We start from the raw sequence: 11,052 nt of genomic DNA on the forward strand, positions 1-11,052 counted from the left end.
AAGACGCTTCACACCACAGAAGTCCACCTTATTGGTCTAAAACGATCTGACTTTTAATCCAGAATTTAGGCATATTCACAGCAGGCGCTGACAGTCCCAGGGTCCGCTAGCCAGAGGCAAGCCTAACCTATCCTACAAAGAATAGCTTTATATTAAAAAAAAAAAAGGGGGGGTGAGGTGGGGACATGAAAAGGAAAAGCTCATGTGGCTGTGGGCCTACAGTGTTGTCCCCTAGCAATGCAAAAGCAAGAGGGCCATGTTCTGCCACCCTACACTATTTCTACCCAAGAGAATCAGAAATCAGAACCTCTTTCTCCTTCTACGTCAGAAACAGAAAGTCCTTACCCCCAGCTGGTACCCGACAGCACGGCTGCCCCCCCACTAGTCCACTTCCCACGTGCTCCCTTGCCACAAGATAGGAGTGTGAGAAAGTTCTAGCTAACAGACTCCAGGCTCTTGTGTCTGCAGGCAAGGCCCACAAGAGACGCTAGCCAAGGGGCCTCGGTTCCCGTCCTCCTTCCTGCCAGCTCAAAGAACCAGGAGATAACTGGGGAGCCTTACGTCCGCCTTGGACAGCAAGATAACTGCCATTCCCTAGGGAGGGCAGAACCAAAAACTGAAAAGAACTCAAGGTCCTGGGCCCTGGGGCTGACAGCGTAGGGGACAGGATGAACCAAGCCTCCTGTCTTCTACCAAAATGCTGACTCCATTTTAAGAGGTGATCTCAGACTCCAACAACAATCAGGTAGCACGGACATACCCTCTAGGGTTACAGAAACGGTCCCCAAACAATGTAGGGTTATAGAATCGCCCCACCTCCCCCCTCAACGAACATCTCATTTACAGGTGCATCCAATTCACCCCTCTGCAACTCTTGCGAAAATACACTGCCGAAGCAGCAATGCAGGGTGACCAGATGTTCCCAGCTGAGTTTGTTTTTTTCATTTTTGTTTTTCCTCTCACATGGCAGATAATTCTGTAGCAAAGAACCCCGGCTGAGTCAGGCTTCTCCTGCACCAGGGCCCCACCGTGGGAGGAGTCTGGGGACCATCCTAAGAGTGACACTTGAGGCTCTAGTACAGACATCTCAGATACTGCAATAACCCGAAGCGACTGGGTAACTGTCAGGTGGACGCTGGGGCTGGCCTTACCTCGTGGATGAGAAAGCTGAAGTACTAAGCACAGGGAGATGCAAAGGCAGGTGTGAAACCCACAGTGACTTTCCTGGTGACCCATGCCACCTCTACACTGCACACAGGGGCCGAGTATGAGGAGAAAAAAAAGACACAGACACTCCCAATCTGTAAGGCGCCGTATTTAACTAGAAGCTCCAGTGCTGGTTTTTTGTTCTCACTGCACCAGAAAATGCCTGTCGTTTTCCAGACTTTGAATAAAAAGATTTTTTCACTGCAGAGTTACCATGCCCTGTGCACTCCTTATTTTTAACTTTTTTTTTAATGATTTACATGGTCCGTTATCCACAGAGCACAGTGCGACAATTCTATACGTCCATTCAGTGGGTGCCAACAAAATCAGGCTGGTTAATTTAGTGTTTCCACTTCTTTCAGCATTGTAAATTTCTGGATCAATAGTTCATAATTATGCATAACTATGGAATACAGTATAATACAACATACCATACATAGATACAACGTGCCAATCACCCTACATGTTCCAAATGGATTTCCTAGACACCCCCAACAACAGGCAGGTGCCGCTACATCCATAGCAGCAAAATTAGTGAAAATTGCATCCACCTCTGCAGGAGGTAGACGGGAACCTCAAAGAAAAAATGACCCATTCCTGCACCAAGATGCCACTGGGATTTTTGCTTAAGAGGTCAGAGTTCTAGAAACCAGTAGTACCAGGACCTAAGTTGGTGCCCTTCAAAGAGATTTAGAAAGTCCTCTGGGAAGAGGCATGAAAAAAACCAAGGCTTCCAATCTTGTTAAGAGAGACTAAAAGCTCCCACCTGGGGTTGAGCCACACCAGCCCAAATCCCAGGTGAGAGGGAGCCTGCGCGCCTCACGGGAACATCAGGCAGGGCCCTCCTGCCAATAAAAAATGTGCACAACTCCAGGGGGATCACAAAACCGCCACTCAGTGCCAAACCACACCTTCAACGCTTCAAAGCTCAAATGCTTTTTTTCTCTTGATATAAACCCAGTTCACCAGGGCGGCCAACCTGCCCCTAACACACACACACACACACACACACACAAGAAATGTGTCACTTCTCACCACACTCAACCATGCCTAGTCTTACAGTGGGAACACAACGCACACACACTCTTTTCAACTGTAAAGGACTGCAGGGGAATGGGTGAAGCCAACCAGGTTGGGCTCAATGAAGACAAAATGGTGAATGGGGACGACCCCTGTCCTAAAACCACTGCCCTCAATCCCAACACTTGCTACAGCGCAAAAACAAAGCGTTTCTCAGCACAGCTCAAGCTAGAGACTCTGATGTCGACAAAACATTGTCCTGAACCGTGGACAGGATAAAACGTTTTATGATAAAACGTTTCACACATCCTAAGTGAGTTAGACAGCCAGGCACAGCTGGAGGCCCCCTTCTGCGTGACCTCAAGTCAAGACTGGTACTTTGGGCATCCCTGGCGAGCGTCGAGGATCTCAAACCAGACTCCACGAACCCAGGTGCCCAGTCATGGGGAGGGAAACTCCCGTGTCTGCACAGAATATTGTTGGGGGAGAGGGCCCCTAAACCGGATCTGATCTGAGGAGTGTCCCATCAGGAACTACTGCCCAGGGGACAGCCACCGATGCCTTTTTTTTTTTTAAGGGGATGTGCCATCTGGAGAGGCAGCAGCCACCTGCAGAGACTTCTGCAAGGCAAACACTGGGTGGAACCTGACTCTGAGGGGAGAAAGAGCAGGTTGTAGAGAAGGGGCAGGACTGGCCACGCCAGGACCCATCCTGGAGACCCCTTGGGACTGGGAAGAAAGGGCGGAAAGCACTCCCTTGTCATTCGCTGCCTCCCAGCCGCACTGGCATTCTCCTGGACAGAGCATCCTTGCACACACACACCCTCAAAGGACCCTTTTGGCGCGGAAGGACTCCTAGCCTGGGAGGTCACTTTGACAGACGCTGAGTTCTTCACTTTCTGCCTAACCCGATCACGTCCAGCAAGACTTTCACCTTCTCTCTGCCCGCAAACCGCAGCAGTCCCGGAGCCCCCAGAGCCTACCTTGACACTGGAATCCTTGCTTCCCAAAGCCCCTGCAAGAAGCAGAGGGAGACGCATCAGGCCCCCGGCGGCCACAGCCAATTCCCCTACACAGTCACCCTCCTCTCCCCCGCCCCGCCCCCGGCTCCCAGGTGCGGCTTCGCAGACACAGGCGGGTGCCCCAGGGCCTTCCGCCCGCAGGCGAGGGCTGGGGGGGCAGACGGGAGCTTGGCCGTAACCCCCACATCCTCTCTTCTCCCAGCCGGGGGGAGAGGAGGCTGCGACCACCAGGTGGCGGGACGGGACGCAGACGCGGGAGGAGGGGAAGGACAGCGTTTCCATTGGAGTGATGGGGGGGGAATAAAAGGCTGGGGGGCGGAAGGTTAGCAGGCGCTCCGCGCCCCCCCCCCCAGGTGCCCCGAGTCCCCTAGGAGGGAAGAGAGAAGAGGACTCCTCCAGAGGAGAGGGGACAGGAAGGACCCTGCGGGGCGGGGGTCCTCTGGGGAGGCTCCGAAGGGAGAAAGGACCCTGCACGCCTGGAAGGTGGGAAACGGAGGGAAGGGGCTCTCAGAGGTGTGTGCAGAAGACTGAGGGGCGGGAAGGCAAGCTCGGAGAGGCGCACTCAAAAACGACTGACAGGAGGGCTGGACGCCCCAGGCCGCAGGGAGCTGGAGAAGGGGGCGCCGGGCGAAGCGCAGAAACCGGGACCCCGGGACCAGGGAGAGACGGAGCAACCTGCAGCAGAGGTCAGAGGGCGCCCGGCGGGTGGCCGTCTGGGACCGAGGACGGAGCGCCCGCCCGACCGCCCGTCCGTCAGGGAGCCCAGGGCGGGACGGGGTGCGCGGGAACGTGGGGTGCCCGCGGGGCTGCGTCTCCCTCGGGGGTGCGCGGAGAGAAGAGGGTCCCGAGAGGCGGCGGGGGCCGGCGCGCTCTCCTCACCAGATGAAGTCGGTGCAGTGGCTGCAGAAGGTGGGCTGCTTGAAGAAGCGAGCGGTGAATTTGTGGTTCTTGACCTCATGCACGTTCTTCTGCCGGAGGGCGCCTTTGCGGGCGAAGCGCACGGTGCTCTCCTCGCCCTCACTCGCGGGCGGCCCCGCAGCCGGGTCAGCCATCTTGCGCGCGCGGGGGGGACCGGGGAGCCTGAGAGGTGCCGGCCGGCCCCGGGGGCCGCGGGACCGCGGGGCTGTGGGCCCGGGAGGCGCGCGACGAGGCGGCCGCTGGCTGCCGCCCGGGGCCGCGGACGCTTCCCCTGCACCGGCTCTGACGGCCGCGGCGCGCGCGGTGCCTGTCACTCGCCCAGCTGCGGCCGCTCGTCCAGCTGCGCTTGGCACCGCTGGCCCCAGCTGCGGGGGAGGGAGGCGGAGCCGCGGGCCGGCCCCGCCTTCCTCATTTGCATCGCGCCCAGGCCCCGCCTCCGCGCCGCCAGCTGCTTTACATCTTGGCACCCACCCCCCCAGCACCACCACCCCACCCCAACCCCGGCGGGGCTCGGCCTCCCCGGGAAGTGCGCTCAGCCGCAGCGCTGCGGCGTTGGGGACCGCAGCCTGCGTGCTTCGGGGCTGGGCTGCCTGAAGGCGATGACCGCCTCAGGTGTACCCAAAGCCCCAGCACCTCCGAGGGGGGATGCGGTGAATTGCCCCCCTTGGCCCCTGCGGGCACGATGCCTGGCATTGGCCATTCTGCTCGCGTCTCCTCAAGGGATGGGCTCGCGCTGTCTCTCATCCGTGAAGGGCCTGTGCTACCCACACACACACCCCACGTTCTGCCAAGGTAGGAAGGGTCAGTCTTTATTTTATCTCTGTCCACCACCCAGAGCAGTATTCTTGGCTTTGCGTGTCCGAACTGCCTTACTTGCCATGTGTCCCCTTCACAGAGACTCAGTTTCCTTAACCGTACCACGGGGCTCCTAATTGCGGTGAGAGGGGGGAGGGAAAAGAAATCTGATAAATCAGTAGTTCCTAAAATTGCTTTCATTTCTGACTCATCTTCACAAATTCTAGTCATATTTGTGCACCATCTGGGGGAAACCAAGTCTGCCTGGATTGGTCTATCTGAGTTGGAAGAGCATGAAGGCATCTTAGTTATCAAAATCGTCATCTTTCATATGTTGCTAGAGAGATTAACAAATGTCCCAGAGATGCTCCATGCACATTGGCTGAAGGGCTCCTGGTCACTAAGACGGTGGGTTGGATGTGGAATGAATGCCCCTGGACACACACTGCACCCAGGCAACCCACCCCCACCATGCCCCACACCCTGGGCTCAGCTATATATTTGACCATGAACTCCTACCCTCCTCTGGCCCTTGGAGAGGTCGGGGAAGGACAGGGGTGACTTATTATCAAATCCCAATGCCCCATACCCTGCCCCCGCTGAGGACCTGACACCTCCTTGGGGTCCAATTATTGGTTGAAGGGATGAGAGAGGGGCTGACACGGGCTAATCCTCCACCCATGGCACTGGCATCCCACTGGCATGGGTTAGAGTCCCAGCTGCTGCTTTGCTTCCTATCTTGTTCTCTGCTAATGGCCTGGGAAAGCAATAGAGGATAGGCCAAGGTCATGGGACCTTGCATGCACGTGGGAGACCCAAAAGAAGCGTCTACCACCCATCTTGGGACCTCCCCAGCTCTGGTGTTGTGGCCATTTGTAGAGCACACCCGCAGAAGGAAGATCTTTCTCTGTTTCTCTCTCTCTCTCTCTCTCTCTCTCTCTCTCTCTCTCTCTGTGTGTGTAATTCTGACTTTCAAATACAGTAAATCTCTAAAAACAAAAGAGAGAGAACACCCTCTTATCCCCACTCAACAGGTGCTCAACCATAGTTAGCATCACCTGCCAGACCAGCGGCTGGCTCCCCTCCCAGCCCCAACAGTCCTGTAGGGAGCCAGTGACTTCCATAGCAGTGAAAGAGAAGGACAACAAAATTCAGCAAGGTGAAGATACACATATTCAATCCCCATATTCAATCCTATTGAGTGGTGTTGGGTGGCCCACTCCCCGAGCCTGGGGAGTGATGGATGAAGGAGGGCAGAATGAGCTGAATGAGTGGGGGTCCCGCTATGACAGTCTAGCCCAACAAGTCATGACGAGGTTGCGTGTGGAAAGCAATAATAGAATGTCCCTCCCCTATGTAGTCCTTCAAAGGTAATGGAGAAAAAATAGCATTTACTTCTAAGGTTGACATGTTTGGGAAACTGGATGTGCCTGCCTATTATTAGTTCTTGAAGAGGCCCCACCACCTCCCAGGGAGGCTTGGGGACACATCCCAAGAGGCCTGCTGCTCCAGTAGACTTCCTTTGAACCGATGAGCTGGAAGCTCACAGCTCACATCCTGCCTTTTGAACCAAGTGCCCTGCATGACTTTGCTCTATAACAACAAACAGCACCTCGTGGCTCCTGGGCCTGGGCATGCGAGAGCTGGTGGATCTCAAAGAACCAGTTGGTTCCCAGAAGGGCAGCAACATCTGAGGATGAGCCGTGCAGCTCCCACTGGACCCAGATCCCTGCTGGTCAGAGATCTCCAACTGATGGCCTTTGGATGCCTTTTTATAACCAGCTCTGATTTCTTTTTTCCTTTGGTATGTGAGTGTCACTTCATTATCCAGATTCTGACTTCTTTAGGAAAAAAGATGTGACTAAAGAGCCCACACTCCCAAGTACATTCATTCTTTTGTTCATTCAGTCCACAGATGTTTCCTGAGCAACTACCAGGTACTGGTCCAGGCACTGTTTGCATAAACCAGTCACAAGTCCCCACCTTCACAGAGCTGATCATCTAATGCAGGGTGGAGAAGGGGGGCAATAACCTAACCAACTAACAGCAAGGTGCTGTGGAGTCCATGCTGGAAAGGAAAAACAAAAAAAATACAAGGCAAAAGGAAACATGCAAATGAACAAAGAGGGACCATGGCCAGTAAGAGGCTTGATGACAGATAGGTGGGAAACAAGAGCCAAGGTCTGAATAAAGTGAAGGGATGAGCCATGGGACCTTGCGGGGAGTATGTTCCAGACAGGGAACACAGCATAATGGCTAAAGCCAGAGGGGAGAAAATGGGCCAAGCACATAGGAGACAGAGCCTGGCGATTGCCAGCCAGGGCTGGAGTGGACAGAGACGAGACAGCGGTTAGGAGATGAAGTCTAGGAAGTAGCCGGGCACGTGCAGGGTCTTGTCCCTATAAGATGGAGTTTGGATTTGGTTGCATGTAAGCCATGAAAGAGCTGGAAGCAAAAGAATGGCCTGCTGGGACTTACTATTTTGAAGGAAATTATGACCCTGGTTGCCACATGGGAAATGGACAGTAGAGGTAGAAGCAGAGAGAGCAATGACAAGATCATGCGTGAGTCGGTAAGGCAGGAGAATAAGACAGAAGGATATGGTCAGGATTCCTAGCTGATGGGGGATGGTTCCTTCAGGTCACCCATCCTCTAACTGCTCCAATGTGACCATGGGAGGACAGAGGCTGGACATGTTTGGGAGATCTCAAGGCCCTGAGGAATCAGGTGGCTCTGTATGGGAGTAGAGGCCAAGGTCTCCTCCGTCCAGGACTGTATGCTTGCTGTCTGTATATATTCATTTCCTGTGGCTGCCATAAAAAGTTATCGCAAGCCGAGGTGACTAAAAATAACAAACGTATTCTCTCCTATTTGTGGAAGCCAGAAAACCTAAATCGAGGCAGCCGCAGAGCCCTGTTCCCCCTGGAGCCTCTCGCCTTGCCTCTTCTGGCTTTGGGGGAAGGCGGGGTGGTCACTGTCAGCTTTCCTAGCTTCCTTGGCTTGTGGCCACATCTCTCCCATCTTCTGCTGTCTTCTGCTGGCTTCTCCTCCATGGAGGAAGGGGCTTCAAGTTTAAAGAAAAGGAGCCAAAATGTAAGTTCATGTTGGTACAAAAGATTGTGGCATTCCTGCATTCCAGTATCCCACCTCCTCTTCTGTCTATTGAAGCTTCCCTCTGCATCACTCATAAAGACCCTATCGCTGTGTTTAGGGATCACTCAGGTCAGTGTGAGTGGTCCCTGCCCCTCAAGATCCCTAGCTTAATTGTATCTGTGCAGACTCTCTTTTTCAAATGGGGTGATAATCTTAGGCTCCAGGATTTACAAAACACATGTATCTTTGGGGAGGGGGCACCTCCATTCAAACTACAACATTACATGGCCCTGGGTAAGTCACTTCCAGCCCCTGGACCTCCTTCTTCTGTCTGTCAAACACATCTGGGCCATTTGCCTTCTGATCCCCTCACTCAGTAGTCATAAACCAGATGTGACTATGGAGTATTTCAAATATGGCTACTCTAAACATGTTAAGTAATGAGAAGTGTGATCACACTTAAAGTCAAAGAACTCATAGTAATTTTGTACTTTTATTGTATTTTGAAATGATGGTAGTGGGCATGCATTGGGACAAAGCAAATCTCTAAAATTAATTTTATCTGGTTTCTCTTTTTTTGTAATGTAGCTACGTAAAATTATACGTGTGGTTCATGTTGTATTTCCTTAGTTCTATCCTAAAGGATAACTTTGAAGCAATTTTAAATTAATTTAATATAAAGGTAATGGATATTATAAATATTTATCTCTGTTTCATGTGGCATCAGCAGGGGTAGCTTGACTAAGACCGATAAAGCATCTCACGCACATGGCAACTAAGTTGGTGCTGGCTGTCCACTGACAGTGGCGTTGGTTTTCTTTCATGTGGGTCTCTCCGCTGGCCCCTTGCGTTACCTCCTGACGTGGTGCCTGGATCCCAAACCTGAGTGTTCCAAAAGAGAGTAAGACTGACCTAGAAACCAGCCCCTGTCATTTCCAACACAAGCTACTGATCAGGCAAAGAACCTGGATTTGAAGAGAAATCCTATTTCTCAGCGGAAACAGTATGAAAGAAATCAAGGTTTGCACAGACAGTTCCTGACAGATGTTTGGCAAGTTCATAAAATGTCACAATTCCTCTCAGACACTTGAAGAAATAGAAACTGGAAAACGTTAAGCAATCCTCAAGGTAACTGCGGGAAGTGCTACTCATGGTGATTAAAAACTAATATTGACCAACACGAAAGCACAGCCCATTTAAAGGGAGAAAAACATAAACCAACAGAAACTTCCAGAACCTACTAGACATTGACTTTGAAACAACATAGAGATGGGTCTCCAGCCTCACTGGACTTGAGCGAGAATGGTTCTATCCTGGTGTCAATTCAGAATCACCTACAGAAAGAACCACTGACTTTGCACAATAACGCACCACCAGGGATGACAAAATGAAAAGCGCATTCAAAATTCAGTTACATAACGGATTGTGGACATGGAGGATGCACCAGGCACCTTATAGGAACATTTCAACTCCTATTTAAGTTTAGGAGTTTAATATCCTTTTGACTCTTCTCAGAGACAACCACCAGATAACTCTTCTTATAGGTGAACATGTAACAAGAATCCAAAGAATACAAAATGGTTCCATGATGAAACTTGTTGGTAATGCCACTGTTGTCATCCTCCAGCAGAAGAAGTAAATGAGCACTCTGATCACTCAGTCTTTGAACTTTAACCTCTGGCTGGAAGGGATCTATAGGCAATGAAGTTTACTTCCTTTTACTGTATTTTATTTGTGTGCATTCCGGTTGCATATGGACTGCTGGTTCCGTTCAGGCAACTGACATGCTTGTGTTAGTCATAGTATCAATGCAGGTGTCAGGAAATATCAAATATAATTCCAGTTTTTAATTTTTATTTTTTTAAAGCTTTTGGAAGAGTTCCAGGTCCTCTTGCATTGTACAATAACAATGACTTCCCTGCTTATGTTAGGACATCCATTGCCGGCAATGGCTGTTGTAACAGGAAAAGTTCATTAACTTCTGCCACTCAATGATTATTAATGCCTAACAGGACCTATAAAATGAACTTATCAGTTATGGTAAGATTATAAAGTGAGGGATCCAACATTGCTTTGAAAGTCACGCCAGCTGTTTATGTTTGGATTTATGCTCTGTGGTCCTGAGGTTAACAATATGAATTAACATGCATCTTCCAAGGACTATAATGAAAAATCATTGCAAATTTGTTACATCTGCTGTCAAACTGTTTTGACATGGGCAGTTTTCAAGTAACATTGACAGAGAGGTGTAATACATTACCCCTATGTTGAAAATAAATCCATTTGTTGTATCCAACTACTCAGTCTCAGAAGTAAAGGTCTGAATAATATAGGGTCTAATCAAAGCTTTGTTTCTGAAGTGAGAAAAATGGTGCTGATGACTAAGTGCTGGAGTCCAGCTCCAGCTGGGTTCGGAACTCACGAAGGGTGCGTGGATGAGGCGCAAAGAGGAAAGAAAGATGGACCACTAGGATTTCATGATCATAATGGACAACGCACGAAAGCTGTCCGCTTTATTTACACAAAATCAAACTCTGGCTCAGACTTTTTACATCATGGTCAAGTGGGTATTTCTAAGGATAATTCTGCCCTACTTCTACCTAGAAACAATAGAAGTTCCTGCTACAATTCTTATCCTACAACTCAATCTTGTATCACAAAGAAAGGGGGAACCTAAAGAATGAGGAAAGAATGAAAGCCTAAATATAGGTCCCTTTATTAGCATAAGGTCAATGGGGACAGCCAAGACAGTAGGAATAATAGAGGGCCCTTTTGCAAGACGTTATTATTGATATTAACCTCCAAGCTCACATTGAGTAAAAGGCCAACCTCACAGTAGCAAATAATGCCTGGATGGATTAGAGTTCTTCCGCAGGGTGGTCCGGTGTCCATGCAGAAGAAGGTGGAGCTGCATTCAGGTGGTTGTAGAGACGTCCACCAGGCCCTGTCAAACAGCGGGAAGTTCCTTGCGGCCCTGCCTGCAATGGAACAACACTCTT

At 50.9% G+C, this 11,052-nt stretch overlaps 1 protein-coding gene across 3 annotated transcripts in view; it reads right to left on the reverse strand.

Annotated features, from left to right (window-relative positions):
* The window catches only part of PRKCB (protein kinase C beta), a 289,293-nt gene extending 284,780 nt beyond the window's left edge, over positions 1 to 4,513 (reverse strand). Inside the window, exons 1-2 of one of the 3 annotated variants that reach the window (XM_040973193.1) lie at positions 4,127 to 4,513; positions 3,209 to 3,240 (exon numbers count right to left, since the gene is read on the reverse strand). In XM_040973193.1, the coding sequence (XP_040829127.1) occupies positions 3,209 to 3,240; positions 4,127 to 4,299 (205 nt within the window). In that variant the 5' untranslated portion in view covers positions 4,300 to 4,513. The remainder of the gene's footprint in view (positions 1 to 3,208; positions 3,241 to 4,126) is intronic. The other 2 variants (XM_040973192.1, XM_040973194.1) reach the window with 2 other exon arrangements.
* Positions 4,514 to 11,052: the final 6,539 nt, after the last annotated feature.

This window comes from Ochotona curzoniae, unplaced genomic scaffold, assembly GCF_017591425.1.
Source record: "Ochotona curzoniae isolate NIBS_2020 unplaced genomic scaffold, NIBS_Ocur_1.0 contig_2321, whole genome shotgun sequence".
Classification (NCBI taxonomy): Eukaryota; Metazoa; Chordata; class Mammalia; order Lagomorpha; family Ochotonidae; genus Ochotona; species Ochotona curzoniae.